Source organism: Equus caballus, chromosome 14 (assembly GCF_041296265.1).
Source record: "Equus caballus isolate H_3958 breed thoroughbred chromosome 14, TB-T2T, whole genome shotgun sequence".
Classification (NCBI taxonomy): Eukaryota; Metazoa; Chordata; class Mammalia; order Perissodactyla; family Equidae; genus Equus; species Equus caballus.
This window is the reverse complement of record NC_091697.1, coordinates 25,038,683-25,064,835: the sequence shown is the minus strand read 5'-3', so window position 1 is coordinate 25,064,835 and position 26,153 is coordinate 25,038,683. Positions and strand designations below refer to the sequence as shown.

Sequence of the window (26,153 nt, the reverse complement as noted above, 5' to 3'; positions counted from 1 at the left end):
CAAAAAGTTGATTACTTTGTTTTCAACTCTCCCAGATTACTTAACCATTTTGGACAACTTTACATTACTCAAGGTTTCGCCTTCTTGATACCATTCTCAAAGGTTCAGGTTACCTTTCTGCATACCTCTGTGATCATGTGCCCCTTTCTTCCATCTTGTGTCCATGCTTATTTAAAATCAAGGAAATGCACTGATAATCACATGGGGTTCTACTTGTGCCTCTTCACTGCTAGGACTGACAAATCATTAATCAGAAATTCAAATTTCAGAATCTCTCAAACCTTTTATTCTTTTTTCTTGCTGAGGAAGATTCACCCTGAGCCAACATCTGTTGCCAGTCTTCCTCTTTTTGTATGTGAGCTGCCACCACAGCATGGCCACTGGCAGACGAGTGGTGTAGGTCCACGCCCAGGAACCAAACCCAGGCCACCAAAGCGGAGAGTGCCGAACTTAACCATTAGGCCACTGGGGCTGGCCCTCAAACCTCTTTAATGATATTTTCTTTTAGAGTCTCTAGCCATGGGCTAATAAACTTAGCTCTTCTCTGAATTTTTCTAATTCTGGGGTAGTTACCTGATTATCTTCTAGTTTCTACACTTAATATTAGAACACAGCCACTTTTCAAGGTCTACATTACTTCCTTATCATTAACCAAATCCTCCTAATTGGTAACCAACATACCCCTAACCAATTTCCCTCTTGAGTCCTCTGCTCTTTGAGAAACGAAACAAATAACAAGACAAGAATGCATTAGGTAGCTGCCTTTTCACACCTCGATAGTTGCAACATGCCCACTGTCTGTCTATGAACTGGGACAGCCGCGTCCCAGTGTTCCACCTGGCTGGGCAGTCTATGAGCTGGTTCTCAGAATCCTGTGTGGTTGTATTTGAATTACTTAGGGTTACTGATTTTAAAAACAAACAAAACAGCAAGAACAAAAACAGACTGCCTGGACATTCATCTGATCTACGGAATCAGAATTTTTAGATGGTGAGACCCAGGAATCTGTCTTTTAAGAGGTGCCACCAGAGAATTCTGACACATTGGGAACTACTGCTTTATAGCAATGATATCCCTTTTAGTCCTCTTTGATTTTTTCCCCCTTAATAGCTCACCACTGGGCTATCAACAAGTTTCTGCATACGGAAATCCCTTATTAATACACATTTCCTCCTCTTTCAAATGCCACCACTCCAATTCAGCAACATCTCAGTGACGCCTATGAGATTTAATTTATTTCCTTTGGATAATACTTTAAATTCACTTCATCCTTTGAGGACGCAGCATGTTTTAGTCTCTTGGAAAACACATCGGCTGTAGAGTCACATAACCCGGGTTGAAACAAATCAATCAGTCTTCCTTTTTGGACCTCAGCCTTCCAGAAAATAGGAATGATATTAAATGCCTCAAATGGATTCTCTCGTATAAGCTGCACAATAACCCTGAGATAGGTACTCTCAGTATCCTCATTTTACAGAGGAGCAACTTCCTAACCTTGTTGGGAAGGTTATTAAGGAGATTATCAAGAGGAGGTTATTAAGGAGCCAGATACAGAAGAGGTACTCGCTAAGTGTCAGTCTTTGTTCTCCTTGCCTCATCCCCAAATGCCCGTAGCTGGTCTGGCTGGTCAAGGAAGCTAAGCAGTGTTCCTCTTCTTTGTCATTTTCTGCAGAGAAAATATTAATACCTCCTCTAGCAAAGCGCTAAGCACTTTCTAATATCTTGGAATAAGTTTCATATCCCTTAAATGTCTGGAGAAGAACAGGAAGCACACCTCTACTGCAGCATCTTAGAGTAGCTGTCCCCAGGAGCCACGCAGGCCTTGTAACTTTTTGGTTTCAAGCCTATTCAGAACAAAGAAGTCACTGAATATGGTGGTCCATCTGCCCCAGCTAAAAAGTGCTTTGAGGTGTTAAAACGAAGCATTTTCTTAAGTACCAATGTCTGGCTCTCATTTGCTCTATCATGCTGAGACTCCCCCACTCTCACTGCCACCCCCCTTCCCAAGGCAACCACAGGACACATTACGACCTTAGAAAATGAGGCCAGAATTCTGCACACACAATGCTGAAGACATGTGCTGTTGCTAATTATAGGCCCCAGAAAAAGGTCTGGAAAAATTTCAATAATAAATTAAAATAATTAAAAGGCACAAATTTCAAAGCTCAATATGTAAATGACACTGTATCCAAATGAAACTCCATGTGTAATGTCAGTTCAATGCCCTTGACTACAGCCAGTTTTAACACAGCTGCTTAGATCATACAATTACAGAAACTTTTATTATTTTAGAAACGCATTTCAAAGAGCAGCTGCAAAGAAACTTCCTTCCCCACTCACCCCTGTTGTCCCTTTCCCCTTCCTAGTCACAGATCTGGTTGTAAAATCTGAAGTTAGAGAGCTTTTGAAAGAAAAACAATGCAACCGCTGACAGCACCAGTCTGTCAATGGACGTCTTGAATTTGGAATATCCTGACCTAAGGATTCCGACAGAAATGAAGTGAAACGATGCTCAGGTCACAAAATCCAATGTTTTGCTGTGCCAACAAGGTGGCACACACCCCTACCTACATGATGGCAGGATGAATCAACTTGGAAACTACTGAGTGAGTAATTAAACCTTCCCGGCAATAAATCTTATTACCTCTGGAGAAGCAGGTGTTTCCTGCCTCTCTGGGCCTTTTTTTTAACTCTCATCTTCAGAATACCCACCAGATGCCAGGCATATTATATACGTTGTCTTAAATCTTCACAATATCCCATGAAGTATTATTATTATTCCCACACAGATGAGCAAATTGAGGCTCCAAAAAGTCAGCACTTCCACGAGCAGTAAATGCAGGGCTGGGATCTAACTCGGGGCTATCTAAATCAACACCCACGCCCCTTCCACTGCGCCGTGCTGGGCCTGTGCACCCAGCCTAGAGCCCGAGCCACGCTCTGGTCTTCCATCTCCCAAGACCTCGGATCTAGTCTCTCAAATTCACAGTCCGTAAGATTGGTCATCGTCACTTGGGGATAAGACAAATGAATCAACCATGGTCGGCAAGCTAAGTGTTTCCAAATTTTTCATTGCTTAGACACCTCGCTAAACAGATCACCAAGGCTTATCATCCTTTCTGAAGGACAATCTGCCTCTACTTCAAACGGTATAAATTTTCCCTTTAACAACAGTTCTTACAAACCACAAACTTAGCCTGCAGAAATTGACATTGCAGACTAAACATTTACCATGATTTTTAGAAAAGCATATCATAATTATCACTTTTTCCACTGAACCAAAAGGAGCCAATGACCACAAACATTTTCCATTTTCCCTATACTGACAGGTACAATATTCACAGTAAGCATTAAAAAGTCAAAACTACAGACAATTTTTATAGAATTAAGGGTTTTCACAATCAAAGAAGTCTTAAGTTGACTGTCAATTTCAACAGAGTAAAAATTCAAATTTAAGATCATCTACAGTGAAAGTTAAACATCAAACTAGAATAACGATTAGTAAGTTGCTCACACATTATTAAATCTAAGTATGAACATACACATGGACCTGTTTCTCCCCTAATGCTCTTAAGGCGAGGTCTGTGTTAAGGAACTAATGCCAGGTTTAATCCTAGTCTACCAGGCACAATTAACTTGGCCAGCTTGTCCCCTGCTATTAGATTCATATGTATGATATATACTGACATATGTATATATGTTCAGATCAAATCCTGTTAAAACAAATAGCATTTTAACAAAAATATTTCCATGTCCCAGCCAATGGTCCATTCACTTCACGTAATATTCAATACCACAAAATTCCACTTTAACAGAGATATGGACAATGCCTTAAAATTTGCTGTAATGAAAACTGAATTGTATGCAATTATACTAACCATATTTATATACATAACACATGTTCATCTGCTCTGTCTCTTCTCCAAGGCTGTACACTCCCCAAGAGGAGTTGTCTCTGAACTATACTCTGCAAATCAAGGGAACTTCAACAGTGCCACCTAGTGGATATTCTGTGAATATAAGGTGAGCTCCCTGGCGCACTCAAACATCTGAGAAGCAAATTATAGGGAAAAATAAAATAAAACCAAGACAGTAAAAAGCAAGCAAAAAAAAAAAAAACAAATTTGCTTGAAAAAAACAGAGGCATGGCTTCATTTAGTTAAGAGCACTTATATGGAACAAGTACAACTGTCAACTTTAAAAACTACCCTGTCTTTTCCTGCAGCCTGAAGGCAGTCGAAAGGCCTGGACGGTGAGGGCTCTGCGCTCTGGGAGTGCACAGAGGAGCTGCATCACAGCGCACTCACCTTACTCAACTCCACCTGTAACTCATTCTCTCTGTCGCCCCCTCTCTCACACAATTAAAAGCCTCTCTTTCTCACAATTAAAAATAAAAATTACTGAATTGGGTTGTAAATCATGTAGTCTATACTTAGGGTCAATTTAAGGAATTTTCCAGAGTAATCTTAACTATAAATGATTTCAGCCTTTGCACTAACTTTTGAAGCAAGCCCCACCATCATCCACACAATGACCACAATAACCGAAATGCATGATCTTGGGCATTTCACTCAATTTCTCTGATCCTCGGCTTCCTAGTCTACACAATGAGAAAGAACTAAGCGATGGCCAAGATCCTTTTCAGCAATTAAAGATATGATTCCAGAAAGTGAGGTTCATATTTTGCTTTCCTAGAAATACTAATGGATGAAATGGGGCAAACAGTGCTACATTTCAACATAAAAACAAAAGTAGAATCAAAATTTTCTAAGCTAATTCTCAAATATCCTTAAATACAACCACTGTAGAAAGGAAACTCACAAGTTTTGGAACAGGGCTTAGAAGTCAGAAGCTGCCCTATCAATCTGCAGCCCCAGGTCTCAGGCCTGAGCCCGCAGCCCAGGTCCTGTAGTTGCAGAAATACTTAGCACGTGAAGTCCTGAAGCCCTGTAATCACAGACAGCTAAGGCGAGGAGCTGCTCTTTGAGGAGCCATCCAGAAGCTCTGACAGGGGTAGGGTTGGTGGCAATGACATCGGTTTATTGCTGGTTATTTCTAGGCCTAACCTGGCACGGCAGCTGTAACCTCCAGACTCCACTGACCATGTTAGAAGAAAATGTTCTAGCCAGTATTCTCTTCAGGAGTGAAATCTCTCTAACTACCTAGCCATATTTATTTATTTACTTTTTTTTTGAGGAAGATTAGTCCTGAGCTAACATCTGCTGCCAACCCTCCTCTTTTTGCTGAGGAAGACTGGCCCTGAGCTAACATCCGTGCCCATCTTCCTCTACTTTCTACGTGGGACGCCTGCCACATCATGGCCTGCCAAGCAGTGCCATGTCTGCACCCCAGGATCCAAACCGGTGAATCCCGGGCCGCTGAAGTTGAGATTGTGCAAATTTAACCACTGTGCCATCGGGCCAGCTCCATACCTAGCCATATTTAAATTAAAAACTCCTTTAAAGCAGCCAGAGAGAGACAGAGAAAGAGAGCAAAGAATTAATGAGCAATCAAAAGTCAAAGGCAGATGAATGCAGAGCACAGAGGACTTTTAGGGCAGTGAAATTATTCTGTATGACACTACAATGGTGAATACATGTCAGTACGCATTTGTCAAAACCCACAGAACGTACAACAAACACCAAGAGTGAACCTTAATGTAAACTATGGATTGGGTGATAATGACGTGTCAGCATAGGTCCATGTACCATAACAAATGCACCACTCTGGCAGAAGATGTTGACAGTGAAGACGCTGTACACAGAAGGGAGGGGAGTGAAGAACATGGGAGCTCTGTACTTTCCATTCAATTTTGCTGTGAAGCTAAAACTGTTCTAAAAAATAGTCTATTTAAAAAAATAAATAACCAAAGTAATCTTAACCATAGGAGTGTGTGTGACAGAGAGAGAGAGAGAAAGATGGGTAGTGAGGGAGAGGGTACAGAAAGAAATTTCAAGAAATGTAATAAAGACATGCAATCAGTTTTCTCAACCCATTTTTGCCATTCCCTAAGTGTCACTTGAGATACAAGTGAACATCCTGCACTTTGTGACACTTCCCAAATACAAACACTGTAAGAAATATTGTCCCATATTTCAAAATATTACTTATAAAGGCAAAATGCAGACTACATAGACACTATATCAAAATAAACAGCACAGCATTAACTCATTAAACTAAATAAAACGACAGTATTGATGAATAATTAACACTATTAATCAAAAAAACTACCTACACTTTCTAGAGAAATGCTAAATTATAACTCTTCTTCAAGTGCCATAGATTAAAATACAGTATAGGTCCCAAAGAAATGCTGCCTCACACTGTCCTCATCCACTCATTTCACAAATATCTGCTCAGCTCTGCCTAAGCTCTTGGGAGGGGCATTTTCCCACTCTCAGCTTTTCCAAAGACAAGTGCAGTTACCTGGTAAAGCGGTAATAAAGTCCCGCTGCAACATGGGCTTCAGGTAAGAGTTAATATGTCCATGCTGGTAATGACACATTCGGGAAATGAGGTGTTCCACAAATTCCACTTGATCTGATTCAGACCACTGGTCAAAATATTTAATACACAAGTCTTTTTCTTTTTGATAGTTTCCTTCTGATGGCCTCTTTCTGGAGACGATCACAGATGATGTTCCATTACTTATCTATTTTAGAAAAACAGAAAAATAATTAGTTTGACAAGGAAAAGAAATCTAATTAGTATTTCATTAGAAATATTTTTCACTCTGTGTATTTAATCTTAAAATGCCAGTTTTACCCTAAAGCCAAACTCAATCCTTTATTAATTCATTCAGGAAGTAATTTAAAAATATATTCAGGGCCTGTGTCCTCAAATTAGTCTCTAAAGTAAACGCCAAAGTTACAGTTATTTCTAAGGCTAAACGGTGTCTTAAATCATCATTCTCCAATGCTTATTCCAAAACCATGCTGTTATTAGATAACTAATGACAGAGATGACCATCTCAGAAAAATTGCTCAACTGGGCAAAGTGGCAACTGACTGACTATTAATAGCTTGTTTTACTTCCTCAAAGTTGAAAGTTAACGACATATTCGTCTACGCCAATGGTTCTCACATTTCTGGGTACATCAGAATAACAAGAGGGCTTCTTAACACACAGATGGCCAGGCCCCACCACAAATGTTCTGATCCTCCTGGCCTGGGTAGAGTGCGAGAATCTGCATTTCTAACAAGTACCCAGGTGATGCTGACGCTGCTGGTCCAGAGAGGACACTTTGGGGACGACACTTTGAAACCCACCGCTTTATCTAATGGGGAAATCTGAAGACAACTCAGTCGAAAAAGCTTCATTACACCCAACAGTTTCAACGTCTGTATTGCTTCCAGGGCTACTAAACTGCCGGCAAACAGGTGAGCCTTTCACTCCCTTTTGGATCACCTACTCAGAAAGCGACCCAACATAAACCACATAACCTGAAAAATCTTCATCCTATGTAGTTAGTTGATGGATAACCCACAGTGATAACTTGCACTTCTCATTAAATCTGCATGGTCCTTGCATAAAACCAGTATATTTTTTTAAAAGTGAAACTACATACACTGCATCTGGACAATAGCATCAAAAAAAAGAAAATCGAAATCCTTAGACTGAAGCCACAATTGCTACTGATGCTATGCGGCTCAGTAACATCCCTGTTTAAAAGCAAAATAACCTCAATGCTTTTGTCAAACATGTGCCAAGCTATCTGCTCATCACTCCTCTGACAGACCCCTTAAGTGTAATACCACAAGGAATAACATATACGAGAATTTTGAAAAATTAGACTTGCATTACAAACATCCATTAATTCCATTAGCTTATCTCAGAAGTCTACATAGAAAGAACCAAGAGCTTTTGTTGTCAGTATGTCCCCTAACTTAAAGTGGCCTGAACCCATCCCAGAAAGAAGACATCCTTTGTAAATATCCAAAGGAGTCTTTGGCCTTCCTTGAAAAACTCTTATAAATCTTTTCTGTCTGAAGCAAGTTCTTATGTTCACATTTAGAGGTATAAAGTTGGAAGGCATTTATCTCCTACCCCGTTTATCTTACCATCTCCCTGTCTAAAGAATGTTTTTTCCCTTGCAATTTGGGTGAAAGAGAGCTCACTGACACAGGCTACCACCAGAGGGCAGCATTGAACAGAAATTTTTAAAGTTGCTGGTAGTAAAACCTTCATATCTAACAGACCCAAAAAATCAGCATTCAAAACAGTCAGATGAAGTGAAAATTCTTTGTTGTGGTGAAAATAGGCTGCTTTAAAGAGTATCTTTGTTACTTTTAAGCAAAGGATGTTCACCACAATGTTAGAGAAAAACTGGCAATAACTGCCCAATTATAGGCAACTGCTTAAAGCACATTTTAATACATCTACACAAAGTACTATAAAGTAGTCATTAAAATTAACTTTATAAAGTGAGATTTTAATAACAAGAAAACGTGTTTATTAAGTAATATTAAGGAACAAAAGGCAAGATGCAAAATTTTATATAGCGTTAGAATCACAATTTGTGTGAAAGGGAACACACCAAGACAGAGTAAAAGATACATATGAAAATGTTAAAAAGTGATTAATATTGAGAAAGGAAACTATATTTGTTTTCCTTCCTCTTTTCTTTCCATATTTTTTCAAAATAATTGCTTTCATAACAGATTAAATATAACAACTTGCATTTGTGTGCTGCTTTATAATTTACAAAATACTTTCACACCTATTATCTCCTTTGATAAGCAAAAGGGTTATTATTGCATTTACAGAAGGGTTCCACACCATCTGGCTCCCTAGAGCACTGGTATGTGATTAACTAGTTGACTGGAACACAGACGAAAGAGAAAGTGACAGCCGAAGTGCTCAGAAGCACTGCGAGCCGAAAGATCAACAGTCAATGAAGAGAATCCTAGAACCCTACTGCAAAAGACCAAACGTGAGGGAGGGAACACAAGTCAGCCTGTACACAGTTCCCAAAAAACAGCGGCAAGTGTTCAACTGATTTTATGGCACATTTTCCATTTCTCCGTCTAACCACCTGCTTGGCTCAGAAAGATCTTCCTGGCATCGTTTTGCTTTGTTTCATTTCATTATAAATTTGTTGGGTACACTTTATTCTTGCTAACAAATCTATCCCTTTCAGTTCAAATCAAATGAACCCACAGAACATTTTTTTAACATTATTCTCTTCAGATTTTGATTTGTTTTGCCTTTGTGTCTTCATGAATGGAAACTTTATTTGTATCATAATGGTTGATGAAAACACCAAATCATGAAACTTCACATGCTCCCTCCCACACCCCGCAAAAAAACTGGGGCAAAACTGGCAAAATAAAATAGAGCCAGGAAAGAAAGAAACTGAGTTTAAAAGGAAAGGGCAAACCAATAGGAAATGGGGGAGAGGGCCAGGAGGAGAAGAGAAAATCAGCAACGGTGTGTGGCAGGGTGCCATTCTGGTGACAAAGGACGCCACCATTGTCCACCTTTGGCTTAGACAGTAGCCACAGATCCAACATTTTAGGCAACAGCCACTTCAGAATCTTTGTGAAAATTCCCAAGTTCTTTAGCATTTATAATGACACATCCCTAAGGAAGAGAAGATAAATTAGAGTGAGTTCTGAAACTAGCAAAATTGCACAAAAGAAAACAAAAATGCTTGGCTCTTGTTTTCATCAAGGACGTGAGCTGAGGGAGCATCTTAGCTACAGTCAGTCAACTGCTATCTTATCTGTGCGCCGTCATTCCTACCTGCCAAAGAGTACTTTTCTTTGGGGACTCATCTTCATTTTGATCCTCCATAACTGAAGTGTTCTAAGGGGGGAAAAACAGGTTATTTGAATCACGCCGAGTTTTGCAAATCCTAAATAGCTACACCAAAATATAATTTTGAAAACCCAAACTAGAGTGTACTAACACAAACCCAAAAACTATTCGGCTTGTGGCTAACACATGCCATTTTGGGTCAAGGGGCTCATCTTTCATAAATCAATACAGTTAGTGGCGGGACAAAAGTAAGCATAAAGTCTTCATTTATGAAGGTTGAGCACGCTTAGAAAACAGGCTAAATCATGGGAGAGGGCTGAAGCTCTATCTCAATCATCACTGTAATTCTTTACTTGTAGCAAGAAGCCCCAGAGACCCACTGCATTCTTGATGATTGCACAAAACAGTGACTAGAATGTCTGCTATTCAGTAATCCACCCCAACCATCAGCAGTTAGGACTGACAAAGCCCTGGAAGGCCCCCTGCCTCCCTCTCTTTCCTCCCTTGATAGCCTTGTTTTTCTGGAATGGCTTTGCAATCTCCCTTAGCAAGCATGGTGGGTGCCCCAGCCATTTCCCTGATGAGGAGGATGCTGTTAGCCAGTAACAATCTGGCTTGCCCTGGGAATGCATTAGCTTTTGATTTTTGTATTTACTGCACAAAGAGCCACTGTGTAATTATTCTTTCTGGTGACCGAGTCGCTCAATAGACGCCCATTAACTGGAGATTATACATGATTGGATTTTCCCTTTTGAAGCTTCTACCTAATGGCTAAATGGAAACTTAACGAGAAGGGGAAGTGGGAGAGTCGTACTCTGAAAGGAGTAACTCTTTTATGGATGGCAGTCTCCATAAGAGTCCTTCCCAAACCTAAAATTCTAAGATTGGGGTACAAAGTTTAAACTACATTTTTCCATAGTATATTCAAAAGGATTTTATAGATCTGTTTAAGTTATCACTATTTACAAAATCCTGTTTATTGCCTCTAGAGGATAAGCCTGTCTCTCAGATTTTCCCTATTTTTTTAATGCCCTTCAAGTCGTAAAATGTTTGGACCCATACGTTTGGACAATACGTTTGAAAATACCCAACGTACGTAACGGCAGAAGCACCACTGAACACGAGCGCCCCAGAGGCCACAGAGTCGGCTCTGATCAGGGACGGGTAGGACATAGTGGGAAAGTCAAAGGCCTTGAAACCAAAGAGACAAGCTGGAATCCTGATTTGGTCACTCAGTGTGTGGTGTGACCCTGAGCAAGCTGAAGCTGATTTACCCACGGACAAACACAAACCATCCAGAGTTGTTGTGGGGATCAGGACTAGCCAACAAAGCGCTTGATGTGTAACCGGTATTCAAAAGAATCTGTTCACGCCCTGCTTTGAAGATGCCACTTTCCCCAAAGTGGCGTCTTCTTAACACTTTTCTAATCTCAGACTTCGACAGAATGGCTCCAGGTGGTTGCATATAGATAAAATCCACTGGCTTCCTCAATAAAATCTTCTAAGCTGCAGAGCGCCAAGGTCTGCAATAGGGGAGTGGGGCGGGAGGGCAGGGCTCCAAGTGTGAAAGCCAAGCCTGAGCTAGGGAGGAAGGCAGTGTACCCAAAACAGGTCTAGAGTGGTGCCAGCAGCAAAGGATCCTCAATGGGAAGAAGCGTGTGGAGACAAAAGTAGTATTTCTCTCTCCATGTAATTTTCCTTTTACTGCTATCTTGAAGGACTCAGGGATTAATAAAACTGGCAGGTGTCCTTAGGGGAATGAATAAAGTGGGAACAGTGACTCAGTGCATTATCTCCTGGGTCTGACTGGTAGTTACAAAGCCAACCTTGCAATGTCACAGTGTCCTGGGTTCTGAGATAGTGGCAAGAAAAACAATGACTGGAAACATGAAGAGTTGAGCATGTAAAGTGGAAGAGAGATGGGAAGTAAGTCTCCACCCCCCTGGCTCCAGGCACCTCAGGAAATGTAGGAGGGATACATATATGTGGAGTGTTTTGAATTCAAAACTTTTCAATATAGGAGCCTGAATCCACCAGAGGTATTCTGACCTAAGCTACCTTAATACTTTCCTCACTTAGGGAGGAAGCAAAAAAATGTCAGAGGTCCCTGTAGACTACACAAGAAACAACTGTCTTTCCAGCAAAAAAATTTAATTCTTCCTCTCATTCATTCCAAAACAGAGAAATGGTGTTTATTTACATAGCGGGGACGAAAACAACCCCTATGATAAAAATAGCATCTATCTCTTATGGCTTGATGAAAATGGATAAAGATACATAATTTAATAAAATTGCATTTAATAAAGCCCTGTGGGGCTGGAATAGCTCCTCCATCATACATACTTTTTCAGCTTCTCCTATAAAGCCTTCAGGAGAAGGTGCCAAAGTGAAAATGCTGCTCTCAAGTTACACTGATAAGAGGACCATTTCCAAAGAGTATTCCAGGTGACACGAGATGCTCAGAGAAAAGAGGGTCCCAGGGTCAAGTAAGATTGAGAAATGCTGCATGCTCATGTGCACACTCTCCCCCCAACATACACAGGCCCACACACAGATTGCAATGCACTTCATTAAGATACTAGAGGCTCTGTAACATCTCATAACTTAAAAACCAGGTCAAGTTAGTTTAATCCAGCTTTCCAAAGTTTGCTGGATATGAACACTTCCTTTTTATAATAATATCTCAATAACAGCTTAGCATATACTGGCAAACACTGGACTAGGGCAAGAGCATGGCATAATTCCTTCTTCCTCCCACTTCATCAGGCAAATACTTCTGGGAGACAAAGGAAATGCAATACAATACATACCTTTCGGTAAACACAATACATACCTTTTCTATTCCTCACCATCTTTCTCAGCCTGCTATACAGGGTTGTGGAGATGAGGAAGGATGGCAAAAATTCTCTTTAGAGCCACATTTTTTTTAATCACTTTGACTTTTATTCCTTAAACGTAAAACAGAAAAAAGCTCACAGGTTCAAGGGTGAGGTAAAAAAAACAACAATGAGCCTTCCAAGAGAAAAGGAAGGTGGTTTCCTACATCCAACTCTCAGACGCAACCATGAGGTAAGCCAATCTGAGAGTCGACATCCTCTTTAAGTCTCCAACACTTCTGGGAAAGGAAAGTTCTTTGAAATACCAACCTGGCTTCCTACCCTTCTCATTATCGTCTCTTTCCTCCTCCATCTACCAAGAAGTATCACATGTGCATAAAAATGTAGACCTTCCTATGAAAGACAATCTAGGAAGAAGCAGCTAGACTCTGGGGGCAGATCAACCTTAGCATTATGGACATTTGGGGCCAGATAATTCTTTGTCGTGGGGGGCTGTCATGAGCACTGTGGATGTTGAGCAGCGTCCCTGACTTCTACCTACTAGATGCCAGTAGCAGCCTCTCCCTGACCTAATGGTGACAACCAAAAATGTCTCGATTGCCAAATGTTGGGGGGGGCGGGTGGACAGTGGACGCAAAACTGCCCCCTTGAGAGCCCCTGCTCTAAGGGTGTGAGCTCCTAAACTTGCCTCCTCGGGAAGATACACTAAATCACCGCTATCTCAGGCCTGGCCCACCTTTCTCTTTGGGCTTTTGTCCTTTGGCCCCTGTGACAGCACGTGACTTCAACTACAGTCTGTTCTCACCATGACCAAGCAATTCATGGAGTATCGGACATATCTTAATTCTGGGGTAAGTCCTGCTGGCCAGTAAATTCTTATTTGGGAAAATTTGATATGAGGAGTTCTTTAGAGATCCATAGGCTTGGGGGTGTGAATGAGAGCTGTAAACATCATGAAGTCACTTACAAAAGTTAGTGTGTATATATGCCTCCAGAAAGATCCAGAGCTTTCGTCAAAGGTATCCCAAATGCAGGAAGACAGCAAAGCATGTCTTTCACCAAACAGCTGACCAGAATGGATGGAGCCTAGGCATATACGTATATTTTTTTTAAGTTCTCCAGGTCATTTTTTTGTATGTCTCTGCTTTAAAATCACTGCTATGGCAAAATACTGTGGTCCATGTAGTAGCACCATCCTAAGTAAGGAAACTACACTGATACTATCACAACAGACTCCATCCCAATACGTGGTATTTCAGAACCACCAAACGCCGTGAGAATCTAATGCCGTTTCTTCTCTTACAAAGCCTTCAGGAGAAGACGCCAAAAGGGAAATACTAGTCTCAAGCCACAGTGATCAGAGGATCATTGCCAAAGAGTCTTCCGGGTGACATAAGAGATGCTCAAAAAAAAAAGGATCCCAGGGTCTAATGAAGTCTGACAAATGCTGTGCCCTGCGTGAGTGCTCTCACCCTCCCCGCAGCCCCACCCCCAGAGGTCACAATACTCTTCCCTAAGAAACTAACGGCTCTGCAATGTTTCATAATTTAAAAATCAGGTTAAGTTAGCTTAATCTAGCTTTCCCAAGTCTGTTGGATATGGACATCCCCCTTTTGTCATATCTCTTAATAATAGATAGCACATACTGGCAACCACTGGACTAGGACAATAGCATGGCATAATTCCTTCCTCCTACTTCACCGGACAAATACTTCTGAGACAGAGGAAATGCCCACTTTTGGTAAACACAATATATTCCTCTCCTACTCCACATCATCCTTCCCAGACTGCTACACAGGGTTAGTCTGTGTATAGGCACAGCAGGCTCTAAGCAGCGATATATCTTTGCCAGTAGGTGCCACTAACACACACAGAATATATTACACTTGGAAAATTCCCTAATTCAAAAATTACACAAGAGGAACCAATTTCCTACTTTAAAAATGCTGCAAATTCTGTATTTTGAGTTTCATGATAAGAAATGCTGATACAATGTAAGATTTTCATACAAAAAGCATCTTTACTCCTGAGAAGAAGTAAAAAAAACCTACAAAGAATCTGGAAGACATGGGAGCACTTTGCCATTTTCTCGTGTTTTTAAATTTTTGGATTTAAGACATTAAGGATGACAAATACATAATGCAAAATGCTATTAGCTAACCTTATTAAGTCTCTGTACTAGGCTTGTTTCATACATTGTCTTTTAATCTTCAGAAAAAAATATAAAAGTAAATATTCCAGTTTTACAGAAGAAACTAAGGATCAGAGAATTAAGTAACTGATTAAGAGTCACATAGTTAGTAAATGAGAGACATGGGACTCAGATCCAGCTCTGTTCTACTAAGAAGTCAATGTACTTTCCATACAGAAAAATATATCTCAGGTGTTTTCCAACTACTAGTTGTAGCCTATGAAATCAATTTGGTGGGCTGCAACCAGCATTTTTCAATAAAATGAAATTGAATCTGGGCATTCCCCTGCCCACATGGGTAAGCATAAGAAAAATCACACAAAAAGGCTAAAAGGAACGAGCAAAAACATAACAGGAAAATTCAAATTAAAAGAAAAGCACAAGTCATTACTGCAAGTAGAACAATATTCAAGTCAAACCATTGAATAACATAAAGAGTGCTGAAAACCTCTAAAAGGAAAAATGTATAAAGAGGATAATGTCTGCTTTAATATATTGAATAAAATTCTGTAAAGTACATCAAGGAAAAAAGTTAGAAATATTCTTTATTTTTTTTTTTTTAAAGATTGGCACCTGAGCTATCATCTGTTGCCAATCTTCCTTTTCTTCGTCTTCTTCTTCTCCCCAAAGCCCCCCAGCACATAGTTGTATATTCTAGCTGTAAGTGCCTCTGGTTGTGCTATGTGGGATGCCGCCTCAGCATGGCCTGATGAGCAGTGCCATGTCCGTGCCCAGGATCCAAACCAGCGAAACCTTGGGCAGGCGAAGCAGAACGCACGAACTTAGCCACTCGGCCATGGGGCCAGCCCCTTAAAATTTTTTTAAACATCTTTCCATCTTTGACAGATCAAGCAGAATAAAACAAACAAAACACCTGATTTTCCACAGAACGTTGGAAAAAAACTGACAGAGGATCCTAGGCCACAGAAGCAATCTTAAATAAAGTTAGAAATCACTCCCACTAGCAGTGTATGTGAGTTCTAGCTGCTCCTTACTAGGTACAGTTTTGGGGGTTTTTTTTGGTTTAGTTTGGTTTTCTGTTTGTTTGTTTTTTAATTTTAACATTCTGTTGGGAGTACAGTAGTATCTCCCTGTGCTTTTAATCTCCATTTTCCTGATGACTAATGATATTGAGCACCTTTTCATAAATTTATTAGCCATTTGGATATCTTGGTTTGTAAAACAAAGTTTTTTTGACCATTCTTTAATTGGACAGTCTTTTCTTATTGATTTCTATAAGTTTTTTATATATTCTAGAATGGAGTGCTTTTTCAAATATATTTATTGCAGAGGTCTCCTTATCTGTGGCTTAACTTTTCCTTCTCTTAATGGCGTCTTTAATACAAAGATGTAATTAATTTCAATGAAGTGTAATTTAACCATTGCTTCTTTTATTATAACTTGTGCTTTGGGTGTCCTGCGTAAGAGAGATTTCTCCTCCTACAATCATAAAGATATACTTCCATGTAGCAGCCTAGAAGTTTTATTTTACCTTTTACATTTATATCTAAAATTCATCTACACTAATCTTTATGTAAACTAAGACTGAGGATTCATACTTTACAACTCAAATTTAATGTTTTTCAAATTTCAGGCTGCAATCCATTATAGTTTGCAATATCAATTTAATCCAGCATTTTTTAAAGAACTGAAATAGAAAAGAATAGAACACAAAGCATATCCCTGATTTCATCAATTCTAACATACATTTTTTTTACATTTTAACATCTCCGAAATTGGGATATGTCTTAAAATCAATGGCATCTTACAATTAAAAATGCTAGCTTTTTTTCTGAATGCTATATAAAATAATGCATGTCTTACAACTTGCTGTCATATTTGATAATGGAATATAGTATATGAGGGAGGATGTATGGAGTGTATATATGTGATACACACACAAATACGTATACATAACACATATACATAAATACATCTATGTACATATATGTAAATTACACACAAACACACGCTCATGTGTACTAGGTCTAAATGTAAATTTTATTTCTTATTGTGAAAACACTTAAAAACACTGGAAACCCCTGGTTAAGGTATTAGAGTACAATGAATCCCATACTGCAAAAGTTACTGCCTTTTCAGTTCTCTTTCTGTTCTTCTAATTATATCCAAAGACATTTTCACATCTAATACCTCCAATTGTCTGTTTGTAACAAAAAGAGCTGGCCTCCTGTTCAGTTTACTGTAACAAACAGGGTCTGGCTACAATTTCATTATGGGTTTCATTTTCATGGCATTTACTTTTATGGTACCTATCTGAGCAAGTGCCACTGATTTTCCAGTCATGAAGTGACATACAGTTCCCTTTCTGATTTTTTTAAGACAGCAGATTTTTTTAAATATGTGAAGTAGGTAAAAGAACAAATGGTATAGAGATATGTCAAAAACTGTGAAGGCTGTACTCACATGTCTAAAATGAGAGACATACCATCTTAGAAGAATACTAACAGGAAAAGAGGTCTAAACTGTATTTTAAATGGAAAAAAAGCAAGTTGGAGTGATGTCACCAACATGGTGGAGTGAGCTGTTACCTTTGTCTCTCCCCCTTCGAACTACAACTAAATGGACACTCACTGATCAATAGAGGATACCCACACAGCACAACAGGATGCCTGAGAGACCCAAGCAGCTATACATCAGAAGGTGGATGGACCACTACTGGGAAGTGGTGAAGATAGGTGAGCACTCTCCAGCCCCCCAGCAGCCCTATGCATGCCTGCAACTGCTCTCCTAGCTGGAGTGCTCATAATACTGCTGTGGCTCAGGGTGGAGCACACCTCAGCACAACTGCAGGAACAGGAGACAGCAGCCCTGAGCCCCTGCATGATTGCTTTCTTGGAGAGCCCACAGTGCCACTGTAGTCCCCAGGGAGCAGCCCAGGCTCGGACCCAGTGGGGAGGCCCCACCTACCAAGCACAATTGGTGGTGTGACCTAGGAGGAGACAGCAGCTGGGCCAAATGAGTTCCCGGCTGCTGTGAATGCCCACAGTACTACTGCATCCCCAAAGCAGGAAGCGTGTCTCGGTGGGACTGTGGGAGCAGGTGGCAGAAGCCCTGAGCACCCATGTAACAGCTTTCTCATTTGGTAGGGGAGCCCACAGGGGATCTGCAGTCCCAAGGAGTGGCCCAGGCTCAGACAGGCACAGCTGTCAGGGATCACAGCAGGCTCAGAATTCACAGCTCCTGCCCGCCCCACCAGTGGTGGCAGGTGGAATCTGTGACCAGATATTATCACTGTGCAAAAAGGAACAAATCTACCCCATCAAATATTAAGAAGAGGTATGTTACTACTCCAGACCAGAAAGAAAAAGACAAACACCCAGAAATCAATCCCAAAGGCACAGAAATTTACAATCTAAATGACAGAGAATTCAAAATAGCTATCATTAAAAAACTCAAGGAGTTACAAGAGAACTCAGAAAGACAGCTCAATGAAATCAGGAATAAAATTAATGAACAGACGGAATTCTTCATAAAAGTGATTGAAACTATAAAGAAAAACCAATTAGAAATGTCAGATATGAAAAAATCAATTATTGAGATAAAGAAAAATCTGGAGTCCTTAAATAACAGAGCTGATATTATAGAGGAGAAAATTAGCAATTTACAGAATAGAAATATAGAAATGCTTCAGGTGAAGGAGGAGAGAGAACTAAGACTAAAAAGATATGAAGAAATTCTCTGAGAAATATCCGACTCAATTAGGAAATGCAACATAAGGATTATAGGTATAGGGAGAAGGTGGGGAGGGGGAGAGAGAAGCATAGAGCTTATTCAAAGAAATAATAGCTGAGAACTTCCCAAACCTGGGGAAGGAGGTGGAATTACAAGGAAAACAAGCTAATATAACTCCTAATTATATCAATGTAAAAATACCTTCTCCAAGGTATTTATTAGTAAAACTGGCAAAAGTCAATGACAAAGAAAAAACATTAAGGGCAGCAAGGCAGAAGAAAATAACCTACAAAGGAACCCCTATCAGGCTTTCAGCAGATTTCTCAGCAGAAACAGTACAGGCTAGGAGAGAGTGGAATGATATATTCAAAATACCAAAAGACAAAAACCTTCAGGCAAGAATACTCTATCTAGCAAAAATATACTTCAGATACGATGGCAAAATAAAAACTTTCCCAGATAAACAAAAGCTGACGGAGACCATTGCTACAAGACACCCCCCACCCCAAGAAATGACCAAGAAAGCCCTCGTACCCAAAAAAAAAAAAAAGGGTTTACAAAGCCTTGAGCAAGGAGATAATTAGGCAGACAAAATCAGAAAATTGCAGCTACGAGAACAGGTTAGGAAACACTTAATCATAACCTTAAAGATAACGGGAAGGAAAATATCAAGAATAAACATAATCACTTCATTTTAACCACAAACTCACAACACAAAATGGAATAAGTTGTGACAACAATAACTTAGATGGGGAAGAGGAGGGGGTGGAACCTGCTTAGACTAAGGAAATAACAGGCTATTAGAAAATGGACTATCTCATCTACGAGATCTTTTATACAAACCTGATGGTAACCACTATACAAAAAATCAGAACAGAGACACAAATGACAAATAAAGAGAAAACTTAGAAAACTATCACAGAAAGCCATGAAACTGAACTGGCAGTCTGAAACACAGGAAAGAAACAAGGGAAATACAGAACAACGAGAAAACAAGTGATAAAATGGCAGCAGTAAGTCCTCATAAATCAATAATCACTCCAAATATAAATGGACTAAATTTTCCAGTCAAAAGATACAGAGTGGCAGGATGAATTAAAAAACAAGACCCAACAATATGCTGCCTCCAGGAAACACGTCTCAGCTCTAAAGACAAACACAGGTGTAGAGTGAAGGGATGGAAGAGATACTTCAAGCTAATAGCAAACAAAAGAAAGCAGATGTTATCATACTTATATCAGACAAAGTAGACTTCAAGACAAAACAAGTAATGAGAGACAAAGAGAGGCAGTATAAAATGATAAAAGGGACATTCCACCAAGAGGACATAATACTTATAAATACATATGCACCCAACACTGGAGCATCAAAGTACACAAAGCAAATATTAATTGACCTAAAAGGAGATATTAAGAGAAACACAACAATAGTAGGGAATCTCAACGCCCCACTTACATCAATGGATAGATCATCCAGACAGAAAGTCAACAAGGAAATAGTGGAACTAAATGAAAAACTAGACTGGATGGACTTAAATATGTATAGAACACTCCATCCAAAATTAGCCAAATATAGATTTTTCTCAAGTGCACATGGAACGTATGTTGGGAAACAAGGCAAGCCTCAATAAATTTAGGAAGACTGAAATCATATCAAGCATCTTTTCCGACCATAATGCTAGGAAACTAGAATCAACTACAAGAAAAAAGCTGGGAAAGTGACAAAAATGTGGATACTAAACAACATGCCAATGAACACCCAATGGATCATTGAAAAATTAAAGGAGAAATCAAAGAATATCTGGAGACAATTGAACATGAAAACAGACCATACCCACTCACATGGGATGCAGCAAAAGCAGTCCTAAAGGGAAATTCACAGCAATACAGGCCCACCTTAACAAACAAGAACAATCTCAAATAAACAATCTCAAACTACACCTGACAGAACCAGAAAAAAAAGAACAAACCAATTCCAAATTCAGAATTCAGCAGAAGGAGGGAAATAACAAAAATCAGAGCAGAAATAATTGAAATAGATACCAAAAAAACAGCAGAAAGGATCAATGAAACTAAGAGCTGGTTCTTCGAGAAGATAAACAAAAATTGAGAAACCCTTAGCTCACTAAGAAAAAAAGAGAGAAGCCTCGAATAAATAAAATTAGATATGAAAGAGGAGAAATTACAACAGATACCAGAGAAATACAAAGGATTATGAGAATACAATGAAAAACTATATGCCAACAAATTGGACAATCTAGAAGAAATGGATAAATTCTTAAGACTCATACAACCTCTCAAAACTGAATCAAGAAGAAATAGAGAATCTGAATAGACCAATCACAAGCAAAGAGATTGAAACAGTAATAAAAAACCTCCCAAAAAAATAAAAGTTCACGACCAGATGGCTTCTCTGGAGAATTCTACCAAACACTCAAAGAAGAATTTATCCTTCTCAAATTTTTCCAAAATATTGAAGAAGACAGAACATTTCCTAACACATTTTATGAGGCCAACATCACTCAGATCCCAAAGCCAGACAAGGACAACACAAAGAAGGAAAATTACAGGCCAATATCACTGATGAACATAGATGCAAAAGTCCTCAACAAAATGGTGGCAAACCAAACAAAGTAATACATTAAAAGAACCATACACTGTGATCAAGTGGGATTTATATCAGGGATGCAGGGATGGTTCAACATCCACACATCAATCAACGTGATACACCACATTAACAAAACTGAGGAATAAAAAACACATGATCATCTCAATAGATGCAGACAAAGCATTTGACAAGACCCAACATCCAATTACCATAAAACTCTCAATAAAATGGGTATAAAAGGAAAGTACCTCAACATAATAAAGGCAATATATGACAAACCCATTGCCAACATCCTACTCAACAGGGAAAAACTGAAGACCATCCCTCTGGGAACAGGAACAAGACAAGGGTGCTCACTCTCACCACTCGTATTCAACATAGTACTGGAGGTTTTGGCCAGAGCAATTAGGTAAGAAAAAGAAATAAAAGGTATCCAAATTGGCAAGGAAGAAGTGAAACTCTCTCTGTTTGCAAACAACATGATTTTATGTATAGAAACCCCTAAAGAATCCACCAGAAAACTATTAGAAATAATCAACAACTATAGCAAAGTTGCAGCATAGAAAATCAACTTACAAAAATCTGTTGCATTTCTATACTCTGATAACAAACTAACAGAAAGAGAACTCAAGAACACAATCCCATTTACAATCGCAACAAAGAATAAAGTATCTAGGAGTAAATTTAACCAAGGAGGTGAAAGACCTATACAATGAAAACAGCAAGATATTATTGAAAGCAATAGATGATGACATAAAGAAATGGAAAGACATTCCATGCACATGGATTGGAAGAATAAACATAGTTAAAATGTCCATACAACCTAAAGCAATGCACAGATTCCATGCAATCCCAATGACATTCTTAACAGAAATAAAACAAAGAATCCTAAAATACATATGGGGCAACAAAAGACCCCAAATAGCTAAAGCAATCCTGAGAAAAAAGAACAAAGCTGGAGGCATCACAATCCATGACTTCAAAATATACTACAAAGCTACAGTAATCAAAACAGCATGGTACTGGTACCAAAACAGTCACACAGATCAATGGAACAGAATTCAAAGCCCAGGAATAAAACCACACATCTACGGATAGCTCATCTCCGACAAAGGAGCACAAAACATACAATGGAGAGGGGAAAGTCTCTTCAAAAAATTGTGCTGGGAAAACTGGACAGCCACATGCAAAAGAATGAAAGTAGATCGTTATCTTTTGCCTTCACAAAAATTAACTCAAAATGGATTAAAGACTTAAAAGTAGGACGTGAAACCATAAAACTCCTAGAAGAAAATATAGGCAGTACACTCTTTGACATCGGTCTTAGAAGGATCTTTTTGAATACCATGTCTACTTAAGCAAGGCAAACAAAAGAAAAAATAAATGGGACTTCATCAGATAAAGAACTTCTGCAAGGCAAAGGAAACCACGAACAAAATGAAAAGACAATCCAACAACTGGGAGAAAGTATTTGTAAATCATATATCTGACAAGGAGTTATCTCCAAAATACATAAAGAACTCACACAACTCAACAGCAAAAAAAAAAAAAACCAACCCAATCAAACAATGGGCAGAGGATACAAACAGACATATTTCCCAAGATACAGAGATGGCCAACAGACACATGAAAAGATGTGCAACATGACTAATCATCAGGGAAATGCAAATCAAAACTACAGTGAGACAGCATCTTACACCTGTCAGAATGGCTATAATCACCAAGACAAAAAACAAATGTTGGAGAGGATGTGGAGAAAAGGGAACCCTCATACACTGCTGGTAGGAATGCAAGCTGATGCAGCCACTATGGAAAACGGCATGGAGATTTCTCAAAAAATTAAAAACAGCAATACCATACAAACCAGCTATCTCACTACTGGGGATTTATCCAAAGAACTTGAAATCAACAATTCAAACAGACTAACGCTCATTGCAGAATTATTCACAATAGCCAAGATGTGGAAGCCAACACAAGCGCCCACTGATTGATGAATGGATAAAGAAGATGTGGTATGTATATACATGGAATACTACTCAGCCACAAAAAAGGACAAAATTGTCCCATTTACTAAATGGATGGAACCTGAGGGTATTGTGTCAAACAAAACAAGCCAGACAGAGAAAGACAAAAGCTGTATGATTTCACTCATATGTGGAAGACAAACAAATACATGGACAAAGAGAACAGATTAGTGGTTACCAGAGGGGAAGGCAGTTGGGGGTAGGCATAAGGAGGTAAGGGGCACATATATATGGTGACTGACAAATAATAATGTCCAACTGAAATTTCAAAATGTTATAAACTATCATGGCCTCAATAAAATTTTTTAAAAATTTAAAAGCAGATCAAAATATGTCTGCATGATTCCATCTTTACAAATACAATTTAATCTATTTAGGTATTCATTTATTTTTTACTTAGAACAGTAACTGGAAAAAGTGTGTAAAATGCTAACAATATTATCTCTGTAATTTTTCTGGTTGGTTTTGTTTGTTTGTTTTTTTGGGTGAGGAAGACTGGCCCTGAGCTAACATCTGTTGCCAATCTTCCTCTTTTTGCTTGAGGAAGATGGTCCCTGAGCTAACATCTGTGCCAGTCTTCATCTGTTTATGTGGGACGCCACCACAGCATGGCTTGACAAGTGATCCTAGGTCCACGTCTGGAATCTGAACCTGTGAACCCCGGGCCACTGAAGCGAAGTAAACGAACTCACCATGATGCCACCAGGCCAGCCCCTGTAATTTTTCTTTTTGCTTACATATCCTATCTAAATTTTCCTTAAGGAAGACACAGTTCTTTTTAACAATGAAGAAAAGTGATTTTTAAAATTAAACTTAAAAAACAAAAGAGCCAGGCCAAGACCCCAGACATACAGGCTCTAGTCTAAGGAAACAGAAACTAGCTACTGCAGAGTTCCAGCAGGAGTCCAGTCCTGCTGCGGGTCATCTGGACTCTCCGCGCCTGTCTCCTCATCCATAAGATGGAGGGGAAAACAGGGCCTCCCTGACAGGGTGAATCAGAAAGTTGAGAAAGATCATCCTGGTACTTAATAAGGGCTCTTTTAGTCAAATTTAACCTCTAGAGGGCAGAGACGTTTGCCTATTCTATTCATTCTGTATTCTTACCACTTAGGATAATTCCTGGCATACTAGAGAAGAACTGAAGTACAATAAACATTTGTTGATAATGAACATCAGCTATAGTTACTACCATCTTCCTATTAATTGTAATGACAAAAATGGTAATTTTGTTTCTACTTACACTTTACCCATATTTCCCAAATTGTCTACAATGAGCAAGAATTCAAAATATAGGGAAAGAAAAACATGCATCACCATTTCTGGTCCTCACAAAAAGCGGTAAGAAACCATCTATTTCCAGAAAGGCAATCATCCTTATCACCCCCGAAGTATTCATTTCCCTAGATAAAAGAAGCACACTTCATTAATTATTGAGGCCATTTAAAAAGGTCCAGAAGAAGGACAGATGCAAGTCCGCTGGAGTCTCCCGTCGAAGGCAGACAAGGGGTGGCAGGATGTATACTTAAATGCTTCCTAGTACTTAACACTTTCAAGAGCACGTTAAAAATAAAGCTTGTAAAGTGTTTTATATTCACTAAAAGAGCCAGAAAAAGAGGTGCTTTAGAAGCAGTCCCAGAATGGTCAAAGGACACTGAATCCTGAAGAACGGCACCACAAAAGGGAGTCAGGCAGCCGGCTGAAGCAGAGAGAGCAGACTGCTGGGGCCGGGCAGCCCCAGTGCAAGCCCCGGGCTCTGCCAACGACAAACCGTGTGCTGGCCAGTGAGTTACCTGACCTCTCTCTCTCGGCTTCAGTTTCCTCTTTCATAGAACAGAGATAATACTGCCTATGCTGCAGGAACAGGAATAACATGTGCAAACCAGCGACCACATAGCACAGCTCAGAGGGGGAAAAAATAAACTGGAAAAACATTTTTACTTTTTGGCTTCTACTGTTAATTATTTTAAACGATTGACAGTCAAATCCTTCTGCAGGTCATTTGATCTGCATTTATCAATGATGTCAGCCAAAGCTAGAGAAATACCATACTGCAACACACTCATTCCTTAAATTACTGTGCTCAAGTATAACCTGGCAGAGTCATCTACAATTCAAACATAGAACTTACCCAGGAAATTACAAAGCAATGAATTATGTTCATCATCACAGTAGCTACCACTTATTGAGCACCTGTTAGAGATTATATCATTTAACAAAAACTGGGAAAAGAGTAAGAGATGATGAATTCAACACAATACCAATCAAAATCTCAGCAGGCTTTTTTTCCACCTCCCAAAAATTAAGATGGTTTTAAAATTGATATGGAAATATAAAAAGCCAAGGCAGTCTGAAGATCTAAACTAGAGAATTTACACTCTGAGATATCAAGTTCTATTACACAACTAGAGTGACAAGATAGTGTTATATAAGCACAAAGGTAGCTGCATTGATCAACGGAACAAACAGCATCCAATCTCAGGCGCACACATACACGTTCACCTGCCTGAACACTAAGGCAACACTTCATTGAGTGGACAAAGAACAGTCTTTTCAATAAAGACCATATCAACTGGATATTCTTGTTATTTTGGGACCTACCCCTCTCACTAAGGGAAAAAAAATCCATCCTAGACAGACTGCACATCTAAATGCAAAGGTAACACAATAAAGCTTTTAAAAGAAACCACAGAACATCTTAATGATCTTGCAATAGGCAAAGCGTTCTTAAACGGGACACAACAACTGCTAACCAGAAAGAACAACCTTATAAATTGGACTACAATGAAGAATTTCTGTTCACTGAAAGCATTATTAAGACAACAAAATGTTCTAAAACTCATTTATGGTGATGGTACAACACTGAACTGCATACTTGAAATGGATGAATTTTATGATATGCAAAATCTATCTCAATTTTCTTAAAGAATTAAATTTAAAAGAAAAAGGGCAACACACAGAGTGAGAGAAGATCGATAATACATCCAGAACATCAAAAACAAAAAGAAAAAACACACTAACTTCAAATTAATAAGGAAAATACAT

At 39.2% G+C, this 26,153-nt stretch overlaps 1 protein-coding gene across 22 annotated transcripts in view; it reads right to left on the bottom strand.

Moving 5' to 3' along the window:
• The window catches only part of FBXW11 (F-box and WD repeat domain containing 11), a 124,708-nt gene that overhangs the window by 35,016 nt on the left and 63,539 nt on the right, over window positions 1–26,153 (bottom strand). For 12 of the 22 annotated variants that reach the window (XM_001499667.6, XM_003362896.5, XM_005599231.4 and 9 more), the window contains 2 exons: window positions 9,745–9,807; window positions 6,427–6,652 (listed from right to left, as the gene is read on the bottom strand). In XM_001499667.6, the coding sequence (XP_001499717.2) occupies window positions 6,427–6,652; window positions 9,745–9,807 (289 nt within the window). Of the gene's footprint in view, window positions 1–6,426; window positions 6,653–9,744; window positions 9,808–12,592; window positions 12,708–26,153 lie in introns of all 22 variants that reach the window. The other 10 variants (XM_003362897.5, XM_014730524.3, XM_070233908.1 and 7 more) reach the window with 2 other exon arrangements.